General features: G+C 52.4%; 1 protein-coding gene across 4 annotated transcripts in view; it reads left to right on the top strand.

Annotated features, from left to right (window-relative positions):
• The window catches only part of SNX29 (sorting nexin 29), a 497,129-nt gene that overhangs the window by 104,171 nt on the left and 365,569 nt on the right, over window positions 1-27,389 (top strand). For all 4 annotated transcript variants that reach the window (XM_060648527.3, XM_060648525.3, XM_060648528.3 and 1 more), the window contains 2 exons: window positions 17,722-17,785; window positions 19,838-19,966. In XM_060648527.3, coding sequence (XP_060504510.2) covers window positions 17,722-17,785; window positions 19,838-19,966 — 193 coding nt within the window. The remainder of the gene's footprint in view (window positions 1-17,721; window positions 17,786-19,837; window positions 19,967-27,389) is intronic.

Below are 27,389 nucleotides of genomic sequence, written 5' to 3'. Positions count from 1 at the left end.
TTTATTTAACAAATGTTTATTTTTGAGAGAGAGAGAGCGAGCGGGGATGAGCATGAGTGGGGGAGGGGCAGAGAGAGGGAGACAGAGGATCCCAGGCAGGCTCCCCACTAACAGCACAAAATCCGATGCGGGGCTTGAACTCATGAACCGTGAGATCGAGACCTGAGCCCAAGTCGGGTGCTTAACCGACTGAGCCACTCAGACACCCCTCTTTGTTATGTTTATGGGAGTGTCATTAACAGAGTGTAATATTAGTTTCAGGTATGTGATAGGATTCAACAACTCCATTTCTCAGTGCTCAAGATAATTGTACTCTTAATCCCTTTTATCTGTTTACCCACTTTGCTTCTGGCCACCCCCAGCTCTCTATATTTGAGAGTCTCTTTCTGTCTGTCTTGTGTTTCTTAAGTTCCGCATGCAAATTGGCGCAGCCACTGTGGAGAACCGCATGGGGGATCTTCTAAAAATTAAAAATAGAAATCCCACGTGCTTTGGTAATTCCACTGCTGGGTGTTTATCCAGAGAAAATAAAAACACTAATTGGAAAAGAGCTATGCACCCCAATGTTGATTGCAGCATTACTTAAAACCAGGATACCGAAGTTGCCCCAAACTTCTTAGGTTGTTACTTTTCCATCCTCGTGTTTGCTGCCCCCCTGGGTGCAAGCTGCCAGACCCCTGTTCGAGCTGGAAGCCAGGGAGAGAGGGTAGCCCCTGCTGTTTCTTCCTGGGAAAATAAAAGCCCTCTCACCAGTCCGTCTACTTACTAGACTCGCTTTTGTATCTCGGTGACCAGAACTGAGCCACGTGGTTCTCTCCAGCTACCAGGAAAACCGTCAGGCCCTGTGCTAGGCTGGATGTTGAGAGAGGATAGGCTTATTTCTGCTCCTACAGATCTCCCCCTCCAGCAGGGGAGGTTGTTAGAATTAGGGCTGAGGTTCTTGGGCTGCCCCAGGATGGGGAATTGGCTTCATCTTGGAGAGTCCAGAAGGCTTCCTCCGGGAGAGGGTATATGAGCCAGGTTTTACAGGTGAAATAGAAGGGAAAGGACAGTGAGTCCAAATCACTAATGATTTTCCATGTGCAGTTGCTTTCTTCCTCCAAGCTGACTGGTTCTGCCTGTCCTGCTCTTAGCTCACGAGTCTCCATTCCCTGCCCCGGGGGCAGCTTGACCTGTAACTCCCATCTCTTGCCGGTGTTCTGCCTGATGTTCGAGATCCGCCCTTCAGCTGAGTCCTTGGTGCCCTGAGAGCGTGGCTGCCTGGTGTGCAGCCACGGAAAACCCTGCTAGTCAGAGATCGTGTGGTACATGTGGGGTCACAAGGGTCCAAAGATGGCCACTCTGGGGCTCCTGGGTGGCTCAGTCCGTTGAGCGTCCGACTTCTGCTCGGGTCATGATTTTGTGGTTCGTGGGTTCGAACCCTGCATCGGGCTCTGTGCTGACAGCTCGAAGCCTGGAGCCTGCTCCAGATTCTGTGTCTCTGTCTCTCTCTCTCTGTCAAAAATAAATAAACATTTAAAAAAAAAACAAAAACCCCAAAACAAAGATGGCCACTGTGTGTTAGCCTCTTGTGTTCTGAGTGTCTCTGGTCCCTCCACCTTTTCGGGCCTCCCTTGCTGTAACTGTAAAACTTGGGAGTGTTGTTAGGCTTCCCTTCCTCGCTGTCCATGACTGAGAGGAGGCGGCTTGGGGGGTGACTACCTAGCCAGACATTAGCATCCCGTCGTTCATTCACAGAGCGCCTCCTGTCCTCTTTCCCATCAGATCACCTCTCACTTTAGAGGGGGAGGGTAGGTGCCATCATTCCCACTTCAGAGTCGGGGAAACTGAGACTCCAGGCAAGTGAGAGGCCCATGGCGGCCTCAGGAAACCTGCAGTAGAGCTGGGACTGGAGCCGGGTCCGTCCTGGCGACGTGGAGCTCGCGTGCTGGGTTCCAGACCTCGAAGTGTCTGAGCGTAGAGGAGGACAGCAGAGGGCGGCAGACGCGGTCTGGTGTGAGGTTGGCCTGTGTCCCCTCAGTAGCCGTGTGCTTCTAATTCATTGCAGATTAAGTGTGCGGATCTCTCTGAGAAATGGCCATACATAGGCTAGCACAGCCTGAGGGCCAAAGGAAGCTGTGCAGCTGATGTCTTAATTATTTATGGGCATTTCACATGCAATTAATCTGCCCTCTGCCGTCAGTTAACCCCACCCCTCCGCTGAGCCTGAGGCCAATTGCAGCTGATGTTGTTGGAGCTCTCGGGGCCGTGGCCCACCGGGTGCTTCCGACAGGTCGAGGTCATGTTTACGCTGGTCACCTTTGGCGGTTCCGCTGAACACAGCCGGTAGGTAGGAGCGGATGACGGGGCTGCCTGGCGGTCTGTGTTTGACTCCAGGAGGCAGAAACTAGCCAGGCCCCTCTGCTGTTCCCGAAGAGCCCCAGCGTTGCAGAGCTAGGGGGCTTCTAGAAGACCAGCGTGTCTAACCAGCTCACTCTACAGATGGGACGTCTCCGGCCCCAAGGGGCTGTAAAATGCCTAACGCACCTTGCTGTTTAGCGGCTGAGCCAGCCGAGGGCTGGGAATCCAGCCCAACAAGTAATTTGTTACTTGTCACATCTCCCATCTTTGCTGACAGCCTTTAATCATCCTGTGTGTCTCTCGGCTCTCTGGACCCTTTGGCTCCCGTGCCCACTCCTTGTAGGTTCCAAGGTGCAGCTTGTGGGGCCGGATCCGTTTGTTTGCAGGGGATGGGAACCTGGCTTCAGTCAAGTAAGGGAACGCTCCTCTCCTGTCTCCCGCAGCACCGGACCCTGGGATCAGGTGTTCTCCAGGGCTCCCTGCTGAGGGCTCTGTTCGTAGAAGGAATAATGAGGAGGAGCTGGGGAAGGTGTGCCCTGACCCCTGGCCCAGGAGGCTGCCTAGACCCTGCCGAGGCCTTGTCCCCGATGAAAATCGGGAATGTTGACCTGTTTGGGGGTGTACGTGGGGCGTGGTAAATATCGCCGGTACGGAGCCCTGGCCTCCGTGAGATCCCACCGTGGGGCTGTGGGGTTGGGGAGACTGTGGGTATCGCATGGTAGTTGCAGTTGTGTGTGTGTCTCATTGTCAGGTCGCCTGGGTTGTGATCAGTGCCTGTTTCCTTACCGATAAAGTGGGTTTGCTTCTAGAACCTGCTTCAAAAGGCTGTTGGGAGCACTTGATGAGACCATTTCCACTGCATCCGATCCGACGTCTGGTGCGTACGGGCATGTATCCTGCTAGCTGCTGTCACTGGAAGAGCTCTTTGACTTCTTGTTTCTTCCACCTCTAAAGTGGAGGATGACCCCATCAGCCCCATGAAACAAGGAACTTCTTGGTTCCTTTAATACAGCTGAGCCCTGACCTTCGCTCCCACGTCAGCAGTAGAGACAAAATTACCGCGTGCAGGACAAGCACTAGAACCTGGGGCCCTGGTCCGTCCCCGTGGGCTCTGCCCTTCTGGCTCGCTCGCCAGTCACACTGAAACCCCAAGCCGCCTCTGGGGGCGCTGTGTCCCCTTTAAGTTGTAGCCCTGCCACGGGCGGCCTGCTCTTCATGAACACCTGAGAGCGGCTGGAGCGGCTACTAGGGCTTGTCTGAGCGTCGGGGTACATGTATCCTTCACCTTTGCCTGAAGGGGCCTCCTTCAGGACAAAGGACAGAGCCCCCCCCCCCCCCCCCCCCCCCCCGCCCAGCTGGCTATGCAACCTGGTGATGGGGAACACAGGCCCTTGGCCTGGCAGGCTTCCCCAGTGTCCGAGCTGTGTGACCCTGAGCAGGTCATTTAACCTCCCTGAGCGTTTGTTGGCTCATCTGAAAAATAAGAACAGCGGCAGCTTGTACTTTTGGGGATTACTGGGGGCTCGTCTGAGGTAACGTCTGCAAAGTTCTGTGGACAGTGGCTGGCCCCCAGTGGGGGCTCTTGAATACTGGCATGTGGCCCTCTGTTGCTGTGCTGAGTCGTCTGCAGCCTGGGGTCTCCTGGCCACCCTCTGCTGCATGTTGACATCAGCTGAGCTTTACACGGACACTGATGCCCTTGTCCCACCCCTGGAGATTCTGGCTTACGTGCTCTGTGACGTAGTCTGAGCCTGGGTGGTGTGGGTGTGTATGCATGCTTTTTTAATAATGTGTTTTTAAAGTTTACTTTTCAGAGAGAGAGAGAGAGAGACAGCATGAGCGGGGGAGGGGCAGAGAGTGAGGGAGAGAGAGAATCTGAAGCAGGCACCGCACTGCCAGCACAGAGCCTGACATGGGGCTCAAACTCATGAAACTGTGAGATCATGACCTGAGCCGGAACCAAGGGTCAGACCCTTAACCGACGGAGCCACCCGGGCACCCCATGTTTTTAATAGCTTCCTAGGTGTTCCCAGCGTGCAGCCCAGCCAGGCTGGAGAGCCGTTACCCTCCAACATCTGCTGTCCCCTGCTCTGTCCCAGGGTGGTGCTGACCCCACCTTCCCTCAGCACCTGGGTGCTCCCTCACTCTGTTTAAGCCCTGCCAGGTCCAGCCCCTGGAGAGTGAGATCTGGGGAGGGAGGCTTTGCTTTTCCCGGGGGTTGAAGCCAGGGAAGCCACCTCTGTCATCAGAGACTTTATTCTCTGTCCACACCCATGATGTAGCACCAGAGCACAACTCTGGGACCCGTAGAAAAGCCACACCAAACAGAACGGGGTGGTGGTGTCCTTTTGTCTCTTGATTAAGGTAGTACATGAACGTTGTGGATGCTGACCAGATCTGGGTCAGTCCCAGGAGACTGTTTTCCAGAGCGGGTCTACTTCTGATTTCTACATGTTGGTGACATTGTGGGAGCAGAGAATTCTGGCAGTGGTGTCTCTGGAGTAGTGGGGAGGACACAGTGCTGCCAGGGTTGTGTTCCTTATGGTGAGAATCCTTTCCTCTGGTGGAGATCGTGTTCTCCACAGCTGCAGAGGGAGAAAGTGGTTTCTCCATTTACCCGGGGCTCAGAGACCCGCGTGCCTTCAGGGGTCAGGCCGGGGTGGGGCCCAGCGGGACAGGACCTGCTCTAAGATGAATTTTGGTTGGGCCTCCTGCACAGCGCAGGGCAGGTGGGTAACCAGGTGGAATCCCACCGTCCCAGCAGCAGGACGAAGTGACCTGTGGGGCCAGGCGAGTTCCTCTGTGGAACGTTCACCTCCTTCTGGGCACCTGCTGACCCAGCTGACGACCTGGGTGCACTGACGAGCAGGTAGGCCCTGCTTTCCGTAGCTTCACATTTATCCCATGCCATCCAATTAACACCTGTATCCTACTTGTCACCTTAAAACCAGCCACTGGCCTGGTTTCTACTCGGTGTTTCTCACTGGGCCTTCCTTTCTTTATGAAACGCTTGAGCCCATAACACTGAAGGGGAAGAGCCCAGGCTCCAGGTAGGATGGGGAAGTAAAGCGCCTGCCCCTCCCTGCGGAATCCCCTTGGGTGAGCAGCGGCCTCCTGCCCCTTCCGTCTCCACTGGCTGTCGTCTTCTCCAGAATCCATTTCTGAACTGTGTCCGAAGTGGTTTCTTGTTGGAAAAATACTTGGCAGTGAACGAGGACGAAAATAAGAATGGTAGGAATTGACCAGCCTGGGTGGTGAGGGCCCGGGTGGCTGCCACGCACATCTGAGTTCTTCTGTGAGGGGTGGCGGTTTTAAACAGTTCCTGCCTCAGTGTGGAAAACGGTTTGGCGGTTTTTCGAAAAGTGCGACAGAATTCCCCTGTGACCCCACAATTCCACTGTAGGTGTCAACCCCCGAAGAGTTGAAAGTAGAGACTCCATCAAGTTCACGTACATAAATGTTCATGGCAGCACCATTGACAATCCCCCAGCGGTAGAAATAGCCCGCATGTCCGTTGAAGGGTGAACGGACGAACCGATGTGGTTTATCCCTGAGGCCCACTGGTGTCCAGCCCTACAGAGGACGCGGTCCTGACACCAGGGTGAGCCACGGCAACCGAGTGGCACAAACCATTCTCAAAAGGGTACGTGTTGGAGGCTTGGATTTGTGGACCGTCTGGGGAAGGAAATTCCAGAGGGCCAGAAAGCGGACGGGTGGTTGCTGGGTGGGGGGACCTATGGGAGAAAGTGCGTCACAGGTAGGGGCCAGGGAGAAGTGTTTGACAGCTAGGTCAGGGTGGTGGCTGTACGATGTGCGGTGTGCTAGGCATCCCTGAATTCGTCACTTTAAAGTTGATTTTGGGATGCCTGGATGGCTCAGTCGGTTAAGTATCTGACTTTGGCTCAGGTCATGATCTCCTGGTTGGTGAGCTCCAGCCCCGCGTCGAGCTCTCTGCTGTCCGCACAGAGCCCACTTCGGATCCTCTGTCTCCCTCTCTCTCTGCCCCTCCCCTCAAAAATAAATAAACATTAAAAAGTTTCACCTCAGTGCATTATTAAAAAAAACAAAACCACAACCTTATGCCCACCCCCCACCCCCATCTACTGTCTTACCAGGTAAGTCCCTACATTCTATTTTTTTCTGCTTGAAGCAACCTTTAAAACTGCTTTTAGTTCTTAAGGCAGACGCCTCTTTAAAGGTAGATGGTATCCCGATACCTCTCTTTTTCTTTTTAACTTGAGAAAATAAATGTAGAGACTATACTCGTTGATAGGAAAAAAAATGTGTGGAAAGAGCCCTCCCCCGGCCCCCACCCCCGAGTCCCTCTCGTTCCTTCTAAGCTGATGGTTCTGTGTGTGTGTGTGTGTGTGTGTGTGTGTGTATTCCGCTTTTCCAGGTGTCTCTGAAAGGGCGGGGGCGCTTGGACCCTTGCTGCTCCCCAAGTCCATCGCTTTGAGGTTCCTGGGGAGTTTTCCTGGGGTGCCGAGTCCCACCAGCCCCTTCCAACTCCGCACTTGGGACGTTCTCTAGGAAGCCATTTTGTTTGTGTCTCAATGGCTCCACCTGTGTGCCCCGCTTATCGTGCGTCTCCAGGCTGGTGGCAGTCAGGAGTTCCAGCTTCAGGGCACGGCTCTCAAAGTGGTGGCCTGTGGCCATGATGCATTGGGCCTGTTTGTTGAGGCCTTGTCAACCCCATTTAAAATCCGATTTACTTAAACATGTGGTTGCTGGCTTCGCTTGACAAATCCAAATCGGTGGCAGCCTGGGATGTGCCCTTTGTGGGACAGTGGACTGGGGGCAGGGGCCGCTGCCTTGTTGGGGGTGGGGGGCGTGTTCTCCCCTCCTCCAGCTTCCCCATGTTCCTTTGAGGACCCTGTTGTGTCCACTACGGTTGCTTGTGGGGCCCGGTCTGCCTTTGCTTTTTGGACACTTGCTTTAAAGTTTGTGTTAAACAGTTGCTGTGAATACACTGTGTGTGTGAGAGTGTGTGTTTGCAAATGAGAGAGAACCCCCAAATTACACCTACGGAGAGGATGATAAAGGTCTAGAACTTGATCAGATTGTTGCAAGGTATTTTTCTTTCCCTTGTGACTTTCTCATTGTGTTCCCTTGGGTTTCTCAGATCTTTTCCTTTGTTCTACTAGATTTTGTAGAAACAGTAGAGTGAAGGGTGGGGCGGGTGGAGATTTGAATTGATTTCTCACGTTTCCCTCGCCGGCAGAGGCTGGGGGAGCGCAGGCCACAGGCTGGGGCCCCATCCCAGGGGTGGCTTGGCCTGGTGCTGCCACTGCAGGTCGGGGACAGGCTTCCCAGGGAGGCCGGCCCCTGGCTTTGTGGCCTGCGGCAGGTGCCTTTGCTTTTTTGGGCCTTTGTTTCCCCATGCACGGAATTGGTGCAGTAGGCCTTGCTCTTCTGGAGGTAGCAAGAATTAAAGGAGATTGTGGATAGAAAGTGTGTTCCCCTGGCTGGGCCCGTAGGAAACTCTCTGCAGGGTAGCTCCTGGCCCTCGGAGCTCAGGCAGCCCGTCTAGGGCCGTTTCACCCCCAACTTACCAAATCGCACAGTAGAAACCCTGGGTGGGCAGGGGAAGGGGGAGGCTGGGAACAGAAGAGAAAGCAGCAAGGGCCTGGATGGATCTCAGAAATTACAGTGGAGCTCGATACAGTCGGTCCTTTGTCCTGGAGATGGGCAGGAGCGGGTAGACAGGCAAAGTTAGAAAAAGCAGTAAAGTCTGAAAAAAGACGGTGTAGGTTAAGTATATAGTGATAGAAGCGTATTATTTATTTCCGTGCATGTGCCCTCAGGAGCGGTCTCTTTAAATAGAACGGAGTATGGGCCGCAGGGGAGCATTTGTAAAGGCTCTTTGAGGTCTTTGGGAAGAGGTGCTTTTTATAAAGGCAAAGAACTATTACACAGATCTATGCATATGTGAGTGTGCACGCCCACGTGCACACCCTGATAGACCACATCTAGTTCGCCTATTCCTGGACTCCCTCTTCAAATGATCTTTAACTCCCTTTTCAAAATTACTGTCAAGATAATTTCCCCCCTTCATTGAAGGGCCTTCAATGTCTGAACAGGGGAGGGCTGTCCCCTTCCTGCCACATCGCTGTCTCAGTACTTTCTATACTAACCCGACCCCCATAATCACCGTGTGAATGGGGTTATCCACGGTGTGCATCCGCGTTTATGTTGGTCCCTGCTCTGCTGATCTGTTTGAAATCGGGGATTCATGTGGGTGGATTCATGTGCCAAGGAGGAGGGGAATGGTCCAGTTTTAGGTCCTGGTAATGATAAAAGAATTCGTTCCCTCCCTTCTGTGGGTATCCATTCCCAAGATGCATAGGAAAAAGGTGTGTTTGAGCCTGAACTTGTGTCATGGGGACAGGAAATTATAGCTGTGAATCTGCTGGTTAGTGTTTTCTGGGGAGGCTGTGAACTTCTGATTACACGCAGTTGACATTTCTGCCTGGCCCATCGTATTCTCTGCGCCTGGAGAAGAGCAGGCTTCGGCAGTGGGTGTCGCTCACTCCTTAATCCATCCCACCCTTCACTCATTCCTAAGGTCTTGCGTATACTGTGGCCAGGGGCTGGGGCAGGTGGGGGGCTTCCTCTTCTGCTCCCCCACTCCCCTGTTCTGGGCTTTGCTGCTTCCGTGGAGGTGTAGACGAGGGCCGGCGGGGCTTAGGGAGAGCCGGGTCTTAGTTGGCCTCATTGGCTGTGAGGACTTAGAACAGCTGAGGTTTTGGACACGAGGGCAGAACAGTAGGGGCTTCCGGGAGCCTGGCAGGAGTTGGGGTGGCCCTTCCTCTATCCCCGTGTCATTCTTGTGGCTCTGTGTCTCTGAAAGTGACCCTCAGAGAGCTGTGCTGGCTCGTACATCTGTGCAGTAAGAGACCAGGTCAGCCACTGCTGCCTTTCCCAGGTCAGTAGGGATTCTTCGTAGACTTTGGGTTTCCCTGTGGCCTTGCCCCGGTGTTAAGCAGCACTCTGTGGCTCACGTTAGACACTTGAGACACCACTCCCTTTGTGAATCTCCATATTTTTTTCAGTGCTGGGTTTGCCTGAAGGGGTTATACTGGTGTCTCTCTTGGGTGGCCTTCTGCCCCTGTGTCTTTTAGCTCCTTTGTCCCTGGCCTGGCCAGTGGCCCTCTGCTCAGCTTCCGGCATGTGGATCTTGGTGGAGCAAATTAGAATGTTTTTCTCTTGGCCAGATGCATCTGGTCGAGTCCAATACTGGCCCATCCCAAACTTCTGGAGGACTCCCTGTGATTGGCTCGGTTTGGGGTAACCAGCCATCCCAGATTTCCCTGGCTGTAGTTGGAGGACTGTGGGGGCAGACTCCTGAGGAGGGTATGGGTAAGACTTGTTGTTCCCCCTGCTGGTGGGGGAGGGCCTCATGGAAGAGGTGCTCTCTGGCCCAAGCCTGGAGCAGGCTCTGAGTCCTTCAGGACTGCCTGTGCCAAGACGCAGAGGCATGAGAGAAGGGGAGTGGGTCCGCCCCGCGGCCGACAAAGCAGGGAAGAGTGGAGGAGTTGGTCAAGGTGCGAACTACCCAAGGGGCTGTGGGGCACGTGTGCTGGAGCTTTGGGTGTCCATGGGATTCAGGTGGTGTTTGAGCCCTGGGTGTAGATGCAGCTTGTCCTGGGAGCCGGTGAAGGCACACGAAGGACATCTAGGGCAGGAGGCTGAACGAGGACAGTCGGAGGGACCAGCGGCAAAGCTGAGGAGACCTCTGAAGGCGTGGGGAGCGGTCCGCAGTATCTGAAGCAGGAGCCGCTCCCCTGCCGCCTTGCGTCCGGTTCAGTCTGGTCGACCGTCTTACTGGGTTCCAGCCAGTGAGCTCCACTGGCCGGCCTGAGTGTCCGGCAGGCCCGTTCCTCACCGCAGACCGCTGCCCCCAGCCCGGAATGGAAGGAGGCTGGCCGTGGGACAGGCGAGGGGGAGTTCCTGGACGTTCTCCGAAGACAGGCAGACCTTTTCTGAAAGGGGCCAGATGGCAACCAGGTGAGGCCGTGCAGGACCCTCCGTGTCTGTCACGACAGCTCAGCTCTGCCCTTGTGGCACAGAAGCAGGCGTAGACGGAGACAGAGGAGTGTGGCTGAGTTCCAGGAGAACGTCTGCCGACCCCCGCCCTGTCCCGTGAGGCTGGCGGTGTGAGCACCGTTCTTCCAGCTGAGGGGCCTGACCGCCAGAGGGTGCCCAGGGTCCCTGAACAGAGACTTGAGGGATCTGGGATTTGATGGGAAGACCTGGTTTTTCTACTCTGCCCGGGACTGCCTTGAAGAGTGTCCAGTTTCCATAGTGGATCGGTGTTGTGTTAGATTGGCCCTCCATGGGCAGAAGTTAAAAACAAAAGAAAAAAAACACGAGCAAGACAAAGCAGAATTTGCTTAATGGGCTTGTTTGCTTTCATGTCAAGGTCTCTGCTGCTGTGGCGTAAACGTGTGTTCGCATAGTGACACTGTTTTGTCGCCGCAGCTCACGTTGAAATGACGCGTTCTGACATTTATTTGGATATAGAACAGAGGCAGGGATGAAGTCCTATTTCTTGCTCCCAGAATGGTTCTCTGCCCCAGTAACATTTACAGATGAATCCATCCTTTCCACAGTGGTTAGAAATGCCGCTCGTTTGCCCAGATCAGTTTCTTGTGGTTAAAATGAACATTCTCCTGTGTGCTGGGTTGGATTTGCCATTCAGTCCTCTGCAGCCGAGCAAGGAAGCGATTTTGAGGTGGATGGTCCTCCCCCTTTCAGCCCTAGGCGAGGGGGACCCCGGCTCCGCCGGGCTGTGCGGAGGCCGCGGTGTAGAGAGGTGTCTCCGTCGGCCCTTGAAACGTGTGTTGTGGCAGGTAACGAAGAGGAGGAAGGCCACGATGCTAGACCTGAAACCAATAGTGGGATGCGTGGTGCTGGGGAGAGGAGAAAAATTACCAGTTTGGGAGGAGGCCCTGCCGGCCTGTGTCACTCCTGCTCAGAGAAATACTGTATTTCTGTGATCTGTGCACACCAACCCCAACGTTACCTGCTGGCTTTACTGCCTGAGAAAAATCAGCACGGTGAACGTGTATAAAGTAAAGCCTGTTGAGAGTGTTTGTCAGGGAATGCCGCTCTCTTGGGACATTTTGTTTTTAACCCTGACTCTGAGTGGTGACGGGGGGGGGGGGGGGGGGGGGGGAAGGTGGGAGGGACTGTCTGACGACACCCTTTTCTCTTGTGATTCCCAGAATCTGAGTACTGTTTGGCTTGTGTTTGTGTCCTCTGTCATCCTGATGTTGATGCAGACGCAGGGGCACGGTCCAGGAGGCCGGCATGCACCGTGTGTGGGGCAGGTGATGTCAGCGGGATGGGGAGCTCAGCCTTGGTCATCCCGGTGTTTGTCATGGTGGCTCCGGCCTCGTGGGACCGGGGCCCCTCCGAGGCGAGCCTGTGGTCGAGCTCTCGTTCCAGCTACTGTGGTTCCTCTTGCCAGAAGAGCACCTGTGTTTGCTGGGACTTCGTCAGGATTGCTTCTCGCTCCCAGTTGTCTTTCCCCCACCGAATACGCAGTTTTTAGGGGCAGAGTCTGAGTGGCGGTATCTGGGATCCTGCACGTCGTATGTCCCCAGAACCCGGACACTCAGCCTCCCCTAAGTGACCCCTCCCTCTCTGGGTTTGATTTCCCACGTGGCCCACGGTGATCTTGTTTGACACTTCAGAAAATTCTATTATCTAGTCTGCTGCTTTAGGGGATAGACCACTTAAAAAAAAAAATCTTTTATTTCCCAAGGTCAAGGTATACAGGAACTCACTGAAATCTCCTAACTCCTGAAAATGTGCTCAACTGCACCAACTCCTACTTGGGCAGCCTCCACTACCTTGTCCTTGTCTTTCTGTCCCCTGCTGTTGAAGGAAAAGGCACTAATTATAGGGATAGATGATGCGTCATATGTTTTCTATTTGCTGAGCATTTTCTTTTCTTTTTTTTTTTTAAATGTTTATTTTTTTGAGAGAGCGTGAGTGGGGGAGGGGGTGCTGAGCATTTTCTAAGCACCTAATTTACGTATTACCTTATTGAGTTCTCATGGCATTTGTATGAGCTGGTGCCCGTTGAGATCCCATTTTGTAGATAAGGGAATCGGTGTTCAGAGAGGGTGGGTAACTTGGTCAGAGTCACCTGACTGCAGAGTCAGAATTTGAACCCCGTCGTACGCTCTAGAATTCGGGATCCTGAACCACTTCTCTGCATTGGCTGCCTTGTGTCCACCAGGCGGGGAACTCCCGTGAGTCTTGGAGCCAGTCTGCAGGGAGTGTGGTGTGGTCACCATTCTGCATTTTGCACAGATGCAAGCCCAACTTAAGGTTACCCGGCAGTTAGGCGCTGAGCTGGGGTTTGAACTCCGATCTTCTCAGCTCAGGAGCCTGTTGACAACAGCTCTTCTTGGGTACTGCTCTTATTGGAGTGGAAGCTGTTAGAACCTATTCCTGACCATCTTGCCACTCCCCACGCCCCACGAAAGCACTTCCTCTCCAGCTCTTGGTCCTGCCAAGGGCATTTTCCATAATTCTTGGCCTTAGGGTGGGGAAGGTGAGTTGAGACCCTACAGGCCTCGTCCCGGTTTGGGTTTCTGCTCTGTACTCAGCGCCCTCATTAGGTGGCTGTGAAAACTGAAACAAGGCTTGTCAGGTGCTGACACTTTGCACGTAGAAAGTACTCATCACGTAGCCGCTATTACTCTTGTTAGTTTCAGGGGTATTGTCGTTGGATATGAATTGTCTCTCTGGATCACTCCTTTTCCGTGAACCGTGACCAAGCACCCAACTTGTTGGGCCTCTGGGGACCCAAGATGCCTGACATGTTGTATGTCTATAAGGAGTTGTGAGCTAAGTGCAGGAGACAGGTGGTTACTTAATGCACACTCTGCAACTTGTTGAGGGTTAGGGAAATCACAGAGGGCTTCCTGGACATGACACCTTTTTGTCTGGACCCGAATAAAGGAGTTGGGTTTTATCAGACTGGAAGTTGGGCATGAACTTGAGAAAAGACGGGTTCCGTCCATGAAATCCATGAACCAGTTCACGGGTAGGGTCAAAATAGTTAAAATCGAGAGGGTCTCTCAGGAAACCTGGTCAGAGGCTGCTGTCTGTGCAGGTGAGGCCAGGTACAGAGGCTGGCGATGCCTGGTGACACCAGGAGGGGCCTGATGCAAACCGCTCAGCATAAGGATCATGTTTCTGGGTGGTGAAGGGCTCCCTCCTGCAGAGGCGAGCAGAGCTGGTGGACTGAGCAGTCAGGGGCACCCTGTGCTGAGCACTCTGGCGGTGGGGGGGCCCTGCTGTGCACATGGGCTCGGCAGAGTTCGGCTTAGATCCAGAGCAAGTGGTTTGTTAGCATCAGTCCCACCTGTGTGTGATGTGCAACTTCCGAATGGAAGGCTGATGGGTCGAGTGGAGATTCTCTGATTCATAGCAGGTTTCAGCGGGGGTTCGGGGAGAAAGGGATAAATGGGCGGAGCCCAAGGGATTTGGCCGGGCAGTAAAACTATATTGTGTGTTACTATAACGGTGGATATATGTCCCTACAATGTTCCAAACTCCTGTGATCTACAAGTCCCCTTTGGGTGGTTATGATGTGTCTGTGCGAGTTCATGAAGCATAACAAATGCCCCTCTGTGGTGGGGATGCTGACAGTGGGGGAGGCTGGGATTGTTGGGGGCGGGGGCAGAGGGTGCCTGGAAAATCTCTGTACTTTGCAATCTGCTGTGAACCTGAGATGGTTTTAAAAAGTCTGTTGAAGAAAAAATTTCACTCTTGCAGCCTCCTCCTGGCAACTCCCTGCAAATGAGTATCTTCTTCCTTTGTCCCTGTAAGAAAGCTGAGACCAGTAGAAAACAGCAGGAAGGCAGCTTTGTAGGAAGATTCAGGATTCAAGCAGTCGTTGGAGTAAAGGAATGATTCCCAGGTCTGTGTCCACAGTCCATAGCTGCTCGCCACTTGTGCTGGGCTTCTTGAAGAGAAAGACAGATCTTATCCTGGTCTTAATAAGTCTTTTTTTTTTTCCCCCTTTCATGGCTATGACATCATGCTTAACCAACTGAGCCACCCAGGTGCCCCCTATCATGGCTATGACATCCTGGAACAAATTACTGGGTTATGCTTATGTGTGGCTTTTTTTCTTTCTTGAGCTTTTTCAAATAATTAAAAAAAATTTTTTTTTAATGCTTTTATTTATTTTTGAGACAGAGACAGGGTGCGAGCAGGGGAGGGGCAGAGAGAGGGGGAGACACAGAATCTGAAGGAGGCTCCAGGCTCTGAGCTGTCAGCATAGAGCCCGACGCGGGGCTTGAACTCACGGACTGTGAGATCATGACCTGAGCTGAAGTCGGACGCTTAACTGACTGAGACTCCCAGGCACTCCCAGATAATATTTTTTTTAACATGATGATTTCTGAGTTCTGAATGCACCTGCTGCAGTGTATAAGAGTCAGTGCCTCGACCGAGGGCCTGCCCATCTCCTTGCTCCTGTCAACATCCTAGCACCCCAGGGAATTGGGGAAGGTGGGTGCTGTTTTTGCTGCTTGTACACAAGGGAAAGGCTCAGAGACACTGAGACACTGGTAGGAGGCTGAGAGCCAGGAACGTAGACACTTGGTCAAGTTCAGAAGACAAAGTCCTGTAGACCATTTCATGATGGGCATATGCGAATGTGTGTTGTTCTCCATTAAGAGATTCTCCTTTAAAGACATTTCTTCCTTAGTTCAGTTGGGAGCCTGGCTCTCTTCTTCGGAAGGTATCTTGTGCCTACTGGGTGCCCAGCAGGTGCTGACCGATGAATGAATGAACGAATATGTGAGCTCTGGGCTGTTGCAACTCCAGGCAGGGCACAGCTGAGGCAGGTACAGGCTCCTCGGCTTTATCTGCTTTGCGTGCTGGTTCCCGTCTCCCAGGGCAGGGCTCTGACGTTCACACGTGTGTGCTTGTGTGACGTAACCTGCCAAGTGTGCACTTCCACTGTAACATGGATTAATGTCCCCGTGAGGCGTCGATAAAATCCAGGTTCTTACATCTCTGCACGTGACTCGTAACAGTTAACTGTTCTCTGGGGTCGAACACAGAGTTTGGAATTGGACGGATCTGGATTTGAATTCGCTGCTCTCGGCGTTGAATCTCCTTCATCTCGTTGGCGTGCCTGTAAGAGGACTGGAAGATAGGGACCCATGCAGTTGCTCTGTGGCCCTGGTGAGGTCGTGGGCCTGAAATGCTTTGCCGGGGGTGCTGGCATTCTCATCCAGTCCTCCAGAAGGGAAGTTTCTAGAACTCAGGGGGGCGTGCTGCATCTTCCCTCCATGCCCCCGGACTCTGGCAGGGTCTCTTTCTGCTGGATTCGGCCCTCCTGGTGTGCTGCTTCTTCCGTCTCCCCACCCCCGTCCCCTGGAGGAGTGCCCCCGCCCCCCTGGCCCAGTGACCAAGCTCACACCGGTCTCCGGGCCTTTGCATGTGCTCTTTGCCATGTGGCATGTTTTTCCTCCACGTAGCAGCGCGGCCGGCTCTGCTCGGAAGGGCCTTTCCAGAGCACTTCGTGTGCAGTGACACCGCTGTCCCCTCGTTTGCCCTTGGCCTTGCTTTCCTTTCCTCTTGGCATCCCTGACCACCCTCGGTGCTGTGTGCCTGTTGGCTGGATTGTCTCCCCTGCTAGAGAGGAGGCCTCCTGCAGGCAGAGACGTGGGTCTGTTCTGGTCACTTGCCCTTCACCAAGAAGAGTGCTTGTACCTTGTACGGGCTCAGTGCCTACATGTCGACCCAGTGATTGTTTGGGGTCTTCCGCACTGACCCCTCAGTGACCCAGGACAGGGACACACCTCAGACCTCCCTCCTCACTGGCACCTCACAGGGTCCACTTTGTCCCTGCACAATGCACAGGTTTCGTACCGTCAGAAGCTTGATGGGGGAGTCAGGGTGATGACCGCCTACTTGTGTCCATGTGGTGCCCAGGGGACTGCTCTGCTTTTAGAGACAGGACGGTCTCTTTCTTTGTTGCCACCTCATCCAAATGGAGCAGCCTCTAGAGGCTGAGGAGGAGCCTCTCTAATACCTTTCCTTCCTTTTCTTGCCCTGAGTCCCGGACCGTGGAATATCCTTTTCCCTCCTGCAGCCTGAGGACAGCATTAGTCCTGTGGCCCCATTTCTTGCCTCGGGGTCTTTGGCGGGCGTCTTTCTCCCTGGGCATTCTGAGTATGAGGGGACCCAGAGGACCCACCTGTTGGTCTCCCCCCCCCCCCCTTACTTCTCTTTCCACTCCTGCAGTTTCTTCATACCCCGGGAGCTGGGATGGTGACGTGCATTTCTTAGATGTGCATAAAGAATTAAATGAGATAGTGCCAAGGGCCCTGAACTAGAGCTTGGCAAGTCGAAGGATTTCAATTTTAACTAAAAGGAAGAAACCAAAACTCCTGTCTCTTTCCAAAAGAGGATTTGAAGTAGCGTCTTAAGATAGCCTTTGCAACATGCCACAGGTTGTGAGTACTTTGGCCCGAGGTGGAGATACAGGTTGCAGAAGATGGGCGGGGGAGGGTTAGGGCACATTGTGGTTGCCACACGATGTGAGCACTTCCCAGACGGGCAGTTTTGGCTGGGAGCTTTCTAGCAGCCAGTCCCAAGGGGGGAAACCATTCACAAGGTTTGTCAGGGGTTGAAAAACAAAACAAATCCAGAAGGTCTGGGTCTTGAGATCTGAGTGATAGGTGAACGACGTCTTTCACATGAGGATGGGTTGAGACAACAGTTACCTTTGCAGATCAGAAACTCGGATGCTAATCTAAAAGCATGGTTTTCTAGCCATGCTTTCTTAAGTTGAAGGTGTCCAGAAGAGTAGCCCCTATAAATAATTACGGACTGTGCACTGGACAGGCAACCCCTTTTCACTGTCGCCTGTGTACGAACTATAGAGAGCCGTGTAGGACTAGACCAGATCTCTTCGTAAACTCGGGTAAGTATTTGTAGGTCTGCGTGGAGCCCTATGTCTCTCAATCGGCTCTTTCTCCTCTGTTGATAAACAGTTGTAACTGGGGGTGGAGGGGATCCTTGTTCAGAGCAGATGTTGTCCGGTAACAGGGACTCGGAACAGCGTTTAGGAGCTGCCAGGCCGTCTCGTCCCACAGCAGCTGACCGAGGGGAGCCCTCCACGCTCCTCGTGCGGCCCCGCCCTCCCGTTTTCATGGGGCTGAGAAGTGATCAGCTTGGGCCCGTTGGGTCTTGCAGACTGTACAGGAATTAATCTTGAAAGGGAAAAGGGGAGCTCGTCTAGACAGCTTGCCCTCAATAGCACTCGATGCATGTCTGTGAGGGGACGGCTGTAACACGCGGGGTCTGCTGGTTAATCTCAACCGTGCTTTCTTCCCTCAGATGAACTGCGCCAAGCCATCGTGGCCATGATGACCCGGAAAGACGAGCTGGAGGAAGAGAACAGGTAGCCTGACCGTCAGGCCTGGAGGGTCGTCTCTCCGACGTCCCACCTCAGGAACGTGGGGGGTCCCAGACGGAGGGAAGAGTGCTTGGTTGACAGAATTGTGATCGGTGGTTCCTTTTAGTGTGAGACGAGCCACTTTACTGTTGGCAGGGGATGAAAACCTTACAATCCGGGCTCTACCTTGGAACAAACTAAGAATTTGGTAAAGCAGTCTTTTAAAAAATTTCTCTTGTAAAAGAGCCTCTAGGATACAATTCACACATTACATCATCGACCCACTTAAAGGGTACAGTTCAGTGGTTTTCGGTGTTTGTGGACATACGCAGCCATCACCAAGGTCCGCTTGAGAACGTTCTCCCCTCCTCGAAAAGATACCTCCAGTCTTCCTCCTTCCCCCCGCCGCCCAGAGCAGTCTTTGGAGTGATCTTCGAACTGAGAGCCTATCGTCCCGTGTTCCAAGCATTCAGACACTTAGTTTTCTCGCATCGGGGGTACCCAGGGCAGGCCGCCTGCAGATGGACAAAGGTGCAGGGCTCTGTTCGTGTGTGGTTTCCCGTTGAAACCAATGGTATATGGCCACGTCGTTGCCACCCGGCTGCCTTGAACGTGAGCTTCTCAACCGCCAGGACCTTGTCTTGGCTACGGGGCGGTGGGTGGAAGGATTTGTCCGCAGTTGTCGGTGAGGCTTCTGTGAGCCCGACGGTGCTGCGTCCTGGGGGGTTTGGGCAGGTGCCCACGTGAGCCTGCACGTGCGGGTTCCTGGGGCTTTCTCACTCTTTCCCTCAGGGTAGGAATTCGGTGTCCGTGGTGCCAACCCATCACAATTGTCCTTTTTAAACCTCCTCTTGGGCCCTGCTTCCCAAGCTTCTTCCCCATCCTGTATGGAAACCCATAAAAGCAAACAAGCATGATTTCTAAAAACAAAAGATAATTTTTTAAAAAAGAGATCTTCAGATAGCACGATTTTCCAACTAAAATAAGGAGGGGCTTTAAAAGGAGGGGCTTGTAGACATTAGAGCATTGTTTTTCCTTGCTGCAGCTGGAACTGTTCTCTTGCAAGAAGCCGTAGGTTTTGTCTTACCTTATGAAGAAAGATAGTCCCTGTCTGTTAATTTCTCCTTTCCAGAAAACAAAAACCAAAACCGCACCATGTTTGTGTTGGGGGTTCCGGGCCCAGGAAGGGAATTTTCTCAAAACCTTGAAGGAACACAGGCCTCAGAGTTGAATGAGCGACAGGGCTGGGTGCGTGCCAAGCTCACCGCCACCCCTGTGCATCTATCCTGGTATCAGCTGGCCTGTGTACAGTTTTAGGATAGCAGGTGCCCCAAAGTCAGTTTATGTTTGCCAGAAAAAGCCGTTTGAGGTCCCCGAGACCATCAGAACCATGTATGGCTCACTCCTCGGCGGCAACCTGTGGTTATTTCGGGAAGAGGTGCCGTCTTGTTTGCTTTGCAAGACCAAGGGTGACCAACAAATGGACGTATTTTGGAGGGCGAGCTCCCAGACGTAGTGTGAAACGGGATCCACGCGATGTCTAAGTAGACCGCTCCACAGAACGTCGTATCTGTCGTTTTCACCTGGAGATGGCAGGGGGGGGCAGGGTTATAGCGCACGTTGGGGCAGCTTTGGAGTTGAGGCTGGGCCTCTGTCGGTATTCCTCACGGACGTCTCAGAGGACGCGTGTGGCCTGTCCTGGTACCCGCTCCTGTCTCTTTTCTGGGGTGACTGTCACAAAATGGTCTCCCTTAACGTGCCGCCCCTTTGGGTGGGATGCCTTGAAAGGGGCTTGCCTGGGATTCTCTGAACTCCTTGTCTCCCCTTGATGAGCCCCTCCTATGGGCTGTCGGGGGCATGGATCCCGGGCCACATCCTCCTCCTTACTCTGAGGCCCTTAAGCCGAGTTTGGGATCTCTGTAAATACCCTGACGCGAGATTCCAGCTTGCGGGGGCCCCTGGAGAAAACGGAGGGGTTAGGACTTGCGTAAACAACTGTGTTCTGGACCAGTGGACTCTGCCGACGGCATCTGAACGGATCTGGCCCCCTCTTCCCAGGTCTTTGCGGAACCTGCTCGACGGCGAGATGGAGCATTCCGCTGCGCTCCGGCAGGAGGTCGACGCGTTGAAAAAGAAGGTGGCCGAGCAGGAAGAGCGGCACGTCACGAAGGTCCAGGCGCTGGCAAGGTAGGGGGGCGGAGGGCCCGAGAGGCGGGCGTGGGCGGTGGCCGGGTAAGAACCCAGGCCCGGCCTTCACTGGCGCTTGGAATGGAAAAAAAAAAAAAAAAGGAAGAAAGAAACCAACGGAAGTCAATGCGTTTGAAACCTTCATGTAGCTTTTTGAATAAGTACCGAATGATGTGTGTGCCCACGGTTCAAAACACGAGGGGCAGTAGGTAGGGCTAAGTGATCCCCAGCTGCCCCGCTGGCCCCCTGCAGGCGGGCCGTGGGAGCGATTCTGGGGACGCTCCTTAGCTCCATGTGGCCACTTCGTTTCTTCTTTTCACCTCCTCCTCCCTCCTCCCTCCTCCCTCCCCCCTTCATGAGAAGTGGTCGTGTATTGTACAGTGCACTCACCTGGCCTCACGGAGCTTGTTCTGTGTGGGTGCACTGGGGCCTGCCAGCTGCGTGAAAGCTCGTGACGTTTCTCGGTCTGCGCCACAGTTCATCCGACCCACGTGCCGACTGCCAGCCCTTGGAGGTGGTTTGTGACCCTTTGCTGATAACGGTGTTTGTAGTAATGCCACAGCGATTTGCGTTTGTGACTTGATTCTCCTATGACTATATTTATTGGAAAAACTGCCAGAAGTGGAATTGCTGGGTCCAAGTGCCGTAGTTTTCTAAGGTGAGTGGAGGGCACCTCTCCCCTCTCCTCGGAGGCTGGGCCAACGTGTACCCTGGAACAGCAGCCAAGAGGCCTGCTCCCGCCCGTCTGGGCCCGAAGGGGCCGCGTCCCCCCTGTGGGTCCCCGACGGCATCACCGGGAAAAAGTGGCCCTGACAGAATTTTCGTCTGCGTTTTCCTAATGAAGAGTAAGGTTAAGCGTCTTCTTGTTAAAGAGCCATTTTATTTCCTTGGCTGTGATTTAGTTTATATTTTATTAGAGAAAACTCATAATCTCCAGTCGGATAAAAATGTGGATTTTCCTGAATTTGTTCACGTGCCAAAGATTGTTAGGTACTCCACTTGAGGTCTGTAGCCTGTCCTTTGTCAGTCTGCTTCTCTGAACCACTTCCATTTCATGTTAATGACTTACATGCCCGGATGTGGCCTTTCATTGAGTTAATGTCCCACGTTAAAATAACTCCCATTTGTTGGACATTTGAGTTTGGGTTTGTTTCCTTTTGTAGGTAAGATAAGCAGTTCATTGGTGGTTCTTTAAAGCTACTTTAAAATAAGACCAGGGGCACGTGGATGGGTCAGTCGGTTGAGCGTCCGACTCTTGATTTCAGTTCCGGGTCATGTTCGGTTCCTGAATTTGAGCCCTGCATTGGGCTCTGCCCTGACAGCGCAGAGCCTGCTCGGGGTTCTCTCTCCCCATGCTCTCTCTGCCCCTTCCCTGCTTGTGCGTGTGCGCTCTCTCTGTCTCTCTCTCAAAATAGATAAACATTAAAAATAACACCAGGAGGTGGGATTGTCTGGGTATGTAGGGGAGTCCAGAGCTCTGTAACCGATAGCAGCATTTACTGCCCTGGTGCTGCTGGGTGATGTGGCACTAACGGAGTTGTTACATACATGTCCTCGAGAGGTGGTGCCATGATCCCGTATCTAACTTTAATTAGAACGTCTTCATGTTTTACGGTGACCTCTCAAGAGCATCTGACAGTTAAAGGACTATGATGAATACAGTCCTAGGTTTTCTCCCCTGGACCACCATTTAGCCTGGCCACGCCAGGAAACCGTGGTATCATTGTGTTTGCTTACAATAAAGGTTGGCGTCTGTAGAGACTCTGGTTCTGAGCCACAGACAGACTTCTGTTCTCGGTCGTTCTTGGATTGTGCTAGGAGTCGGCTTAGCCCGGAGTCCCCGCTGCTTCACTTGCAGATTGTGTGTTTCTGGGTGATTTCTTAGTGGGAATGAGTGTGCATTTCCTCGTTTACGAACTAGGATGGTCGTATGCAACAGAAAGGACAAAATGATTGTACTTGAAAGGACGTGAGGCCCTAGACACAAGCAGTTAGGTGTATTTTACAGTAAGTGTGTTTCAGGACCTGATAATTCTGGGGAGAATTTTAGCCCATGAGTGGAAAAGAAAAGCTTTTTTTTTTTTTTTCCCCTCACTTAAGAGAGGGTGTGAGTGGGGGCACCTGGGTGGCTCAGTCGGTTGAGCGACCGACTTCTGCTCAGGTCATGATCTCATGGTTTGTGAGTTCAAGCCCTGCATCGGGCTCTCTGCTGATGGCTCGGAGCCTGGAGCCTGCTTTGGGTTCTGTGTCTCCCTTTCCCTCTGCCCCTCCCCCACTCATGCTCTGTCTCTCTCTGCCTTGGAAATAAATAAACACTAAAATTTTTTTTTTTTTTTAAAAGAGAGGGTGTGAATGGAAGGAAGGGAAGGAGAGAGGAAGGGAGGATCTTAAGCAGGTTCCATGCTCAGTGCAGAGCCCAACATGGGGTTCAATCCTATAGTCCTGGGATCATCACTTGAGCTGAATTCAAGAGTCAAACTTCATTTTTTATGTTTATTTATCTTTGAGAGAGAGAGAGAGTGAGTGAGTGAGTGAGTGGGGGAGGAGCAGACAGAGAGGGAGTCACAGAATCCGAAGCAGGCTCCAGGCTCTGAGCCGTCAGCACAGAGCCCGACGTGGGGCCCAAACCCACAAACCACCTGATGGTGACCTGATCCGAAGTCGGATGCTTTACTGAGTCACCCAGACTCCCTTCAAGGTCAAACTCTTAACTGACTGAGCCACCCAGGTGCTCCTTAAATTCTTTGTTTTCTTAGCTGTCAGATGAGGATAAGAAAATCCCGTACCTCACCGTTGTTGCAGGATTAAATGAGAACCCATATGTCGGCTCAGTAAATGTGCCTCATAAATGCTCAGTAAATGTTACCATCATTTTTCTTTAGTACAATAATTACATTACTAAGAAACCTTACCTAATCAAAACCTAAATTTTAATGGCAGTGGTGCAGAAAGAATTAAATGCTAGGCTCTTTCAGACCCTAAGAAGTGAAATTATTTCTGCTGTATATATTGGAGTACTCAGGGTGTTCGTGTGGATGTGTGTTTTACTGGCTTTGAGTGTGGTTGCACAAGTGAAAAACCCCAGAACAAATCCAGCATTTTATCACATTCCTTTTTGCTCAAAATTAATGGCTTTCCTTGGTGCCGTCGTGGCTCAGCCAAGAACAAGGTCATTAAACCAGCCCAGTGCTTTTAGGGCCCCAAGCCGCTGCTCAGTGCTGAGGTGGACGTATTTACCGTCAGCAGCACGTCAGGGCATGTGAATCTCCTTCCCTAAATGATTGCCTCCCTTCCTACTGAATTAAGAACACTCAAGTGATGAGACAGGTGTTCACAGGAAGAAGACCTTTCTGTGAGAACTGCCTGGGAGAGAAGCAAGTGACCTGGGTTGTTGGACGATTGCTGGCCTGTTGTCTGTTTAGGCTCATTTTATTAGGTAGCTTTTGCTGTGTAAAAAATTATTTCTAAGCTTGGCCGTTTAAAACGCAAAACCAGGGTCCTCTACAATTCTCGTGGGTTGGGAATCTGCGAATGGCTCAGCTGGGAGGTGGTCCGTCAGAGTCGATCACAAGGCTGCAGTCCTCTGATGGCTTGGCTGGGACTCGAGGGCCCGCTTCCGAGCTCACTCGTGTGGCCGCTGGTGAGAGGCCTGTGTTCCTGCCACAAGGGCCTCTCGAGTAGAACTGCTCACAACACAGCAGCTGGCTTCCCGGGGTGAGTAAGCAGAGAGCGAGAGCACCTCCCCCACCCGGAAGCCACGGTGTCTCTTGCAACCTAATGTTGGGAGTGAGACCCTATCAGGTTCACTGTTCTCTGTGGTCACAAAGATCAACCCTGGTTGAGTGTGGGAGGAGTCTACACATGAATGTGATGACCACGAGGCAGGGATCGTTGGGGGTCAGTTTGGAGGCTGCCCTCCATGCCCACCAGGATTCTTTCACCCCCTGGGGTAGACCCTATCCCAGTCTTTCTTGGTGGGTGTGGTTCTTCGTTCCCGTTGTGTGTGATTCTGTGGAAACGACCCTACCACTGCCCAGCTGGGTTCCAGAGCAGGGTAGGTGGACCAGGCCTGGACAGCCAGCTTGTTCTATTTCCTGGTCACTGTGATTGGCTCACAGAAGGTCATGTAGCCAGGTTGATGAGGTCTTCTTGAGGGCCTTCTTGAGAAGGTTATACTATAAGCCAGGAGTTGTTGGGTGCAGTCTTTGCTGCTGTGTGGGAAGATCCTGACCCCAAATGGCAACAACACAGTGAAAAATGGAGACAACCTGGCAGGTTCTAATGATAGACCTCGAGCTCCTGGATCCAGCCTTTCCTGAAGCTGTTGTTCTTCTGGACTTGGCAGTTACATGAACTAATACATTCCTTCTGTTACTTGGGCCTCTTTGTAACTGGTCTTCTGTGTTAACAATCCCGAGTCCTATCTGACCAGGCTTCTTTTTTTTGGATAATAGCGGATTGGAGTGAGTTGTGTTTCCTCCATACCTAAGTAAAATCGCTGCCTTAACCATGAACCTGTCAGGTCCGTGAAGAGATGCGCATCTGGTCATGACTGTGAAGGCCGTGTCCTGAGGGGAACCCGGTGGGTTGACGGAGCCCTGCTCAAGGCCTTGTCTTCCTGTGTTCCGTCAGCACCAGCCCCACTATTACTCTTGGTCACACCTTTACCTCCTGTTCAGGACGTTTGGTGTGCGAACAAGAACGTGTTGCTGGCTGTGTGATGGAGCCCTTCCCTTTACACTTCTGAGCCTCTGGTTCCTCGTCTACTGAAAACGGAAGAGGTGGTGGGTGTGCCTGGGTCCTCTCCCTGCCTCCCGTGGGAGGACGAAAAGCAGGACGCTGTGTGATGTGTCGTAGTGATGGCTGGCGTGCCAGGGCTGTGTCTGACCTTTGGCTGGGGAAGCAGCGCAGCGACCCTTCCCCTGGCTGGGCCACCTCGCACATTCTCACGTCTCCCTTTCCCTGTCTGTGAACTGATGCGTGATAATCTTAGCCAATGTCACTAAGCTTTTGGCTGTAGGAACCCAAACCAAATTAGCTTGGATCAACAGGGCAATTTTATGTTGATGTGGCCGGTCCCTCTCTTCAGGACCCGGGTTCTCTCGGGAGGTCCTCGCTCTGCCCTTGGCCCTGTGTCCTCTCTGTTAGTGTTCTTGGGCAGGGCCTTGGCACGTAGCAGTAAAGAGGGCCTCTGCTAACGCCAAGCCTCGTGCTGGATCTGAAGAGAAGAGACTCTGTCCTGATGTCCAGGTAGAACATCTTCGACTCCACTGGGCCTGTTGTGGGCAGCAGCGAGCAGAAGGCCATGGTTGACTGCCATGTGGTGACTGGCAGATAAATCATGTCTGTTGCACTTTGGCCTAAGCTGGTGGGGACAAGGACATGAGCTTTTTTGCTCCTCAAGCCCTGAGCAGAGCTCCAGGCTCCTTGTAAACGCTCACTACATGGTCCCTGATTTCTTCTTAGCTGGCGCATTGGCCGTGGGTGGCTACAGATTCCGAGGCTAGAACAAGAGCTTGCGGGTTCTTCCCTTATCCCAGCTTCTCCCTGCAGTGAGTACCTCAGAGCCTTTGGCCTCTCACTGGCCTTCACTTGACCTTCAGCTCCTCCCGGTGTGATTTTTGCCGCCCCGTGTGCCCAGCATCCCTTTATTGGTCTCTGTGGGGCTGCTGAGTAGTTGCCTGCTGTGACAGTGTCCTGTTGGTGGGCCAGAACTGTACTACACCATCTGTAAGGGAAGGCTGGATGAGGATCCTGGGAGCCTCGATCCTATCATTCCACTCGCTGTCCCCTGGGAGACTTTGATTGGCTTTCTATGAAGGCTTTAAATCTGTTTCTTTAAGTCTGTCTCTGCCTTTTTCTCGTTGTTAAATTAGAAAAATGACATGAGTATGCTTTTTGTGGAAAAGGACAGAACGTGTCTTCAACGTCCTTCTGAAGGCATTGATGGTTTTGTTTTGTCTTAGCAAGTCTTTATTTTAATTCTAGTTAACATACAGTGCGATAGTCGTTTTGGGAGTCGAATTCAGTGATTCATCACTTACATACAACACCCAGTGCTCATCTTACAGGTGACGCCCTACCCACACTGATGATGTTTTTAATCCCAAGAGTCCAATAGTCAGCGTTGAGAAGGTCACACGCAGGTCCTACGTCCTCTTTTCTGTCTTTCCTTGGCTGGATCTTAATGTCCAGTGATAATTTGACCTCGTCAGCAGTCACCGAATCTTGTCGACTTGGGGTTCTCAGGCTCTAGAAGAATCTCTATTCTTTTTTTAAAATAAATATTTGGGAAAAAATTTTTTATAAGGTCCCCTTTACTGCAATGAAATGCACAGTTACAATAACCTATGGATTGGAGCTAATTATTTAAAATTGAGTATAACTCCCTAACATCTATGAAGGAGAAAGCTGAGGAAAGTAACATGTAATAAAAGGTAGATTTCAATATATTATTGGCCGGGCATGGCTTTGATGGAGAACATGATGCGGTTAAGTGCTTGCACCTACGTACAACGCATGAATTTGGTTTTAAAGGCAGTACAGGAAGAAGATCACCAGGCATTCTTGATAAGAACAGAAAATGACAGAGCAGAGTGTACGTGGGTGGATTCTTGGGTAAAAACTAGTATGTTGTGTGTATGTGAAATGAACTGTAGACTCAGACTGTAGATGAACGTTGCACCCATGTGAAGGGTCCTAGGACAGTTGAAAGGACAATGGGATGTAGGTTGCTCTAGGGTGTGGGGCTGCCTTGGCCACCAGGACTGCTGGTGTCTCTGCCCCCCCCCACCCCCTGCCAGCCCACCATAGTCACCAGGGGGGCTTTAGAAACACCAACGTCCTTACCTCTAGGAGGCATTCCAATGCCATTTGCAAAGGTGCCATCAGAACTGGGTGTTGAGGAGCCTTCTGGTCCATTTTCACTTGCTTGAGTCCTTGAGAGTCTTTCACCAAGAACTAGACCATGACCACACTGAATTCTCTGTGGAGCCCCCTCTGTGTGTGCCAGCCTACTCTGGTGCTCTTGTCCCTCACTTCCCCTTGAACACGAAGCTTGCTTTCCCCAAGGTCGCTGGTTCTTATACTTGGCTGAGTCGCATTAGCTGAATAAGGTGTGCTCTTCATCATTCTCCACAAGCCCTTGTCAGCGGCTGACAGTCCTTTATGACTTACCCCGGAGCAGCCAAGGAGAGTTAAGTGCATGGGGTGGAGCAGGGAGGAGTAGAAGACGCACACGTCGGGGCTGGAGACAAGATGGTCAGGGGGAGCCGGTTTCCTGAAGTTTAATGCTTCCGAAATTCAGTGAAGGATGGAGTCAGAGACCAGATGCAGCTGGCTGTAACCTGTAGGTGTGACAATGGAGGCGCAGATATATAGATATCTTCATATGTATGTGTGTATGTATGTATACGTATGTATG

This window comes from Panthera onca, chromosome E3, assembly GCF_046562875.1.
Source record: "Panthera onca isolate mPanOnc1 chromosome E3, mPanOnc1 haplotype 2, whole genome shotgun sequence".
Lineage (NCBI taxonomy): Eukaryota > Metazoa > Chordata > Mammalia > Carnivora > Felidae > Panthera > Panthera onca.
Note: the sequence above shows the minus strand (reverse complement) of the source record. Positions and strands in the feature narration are given on the sequence as shown.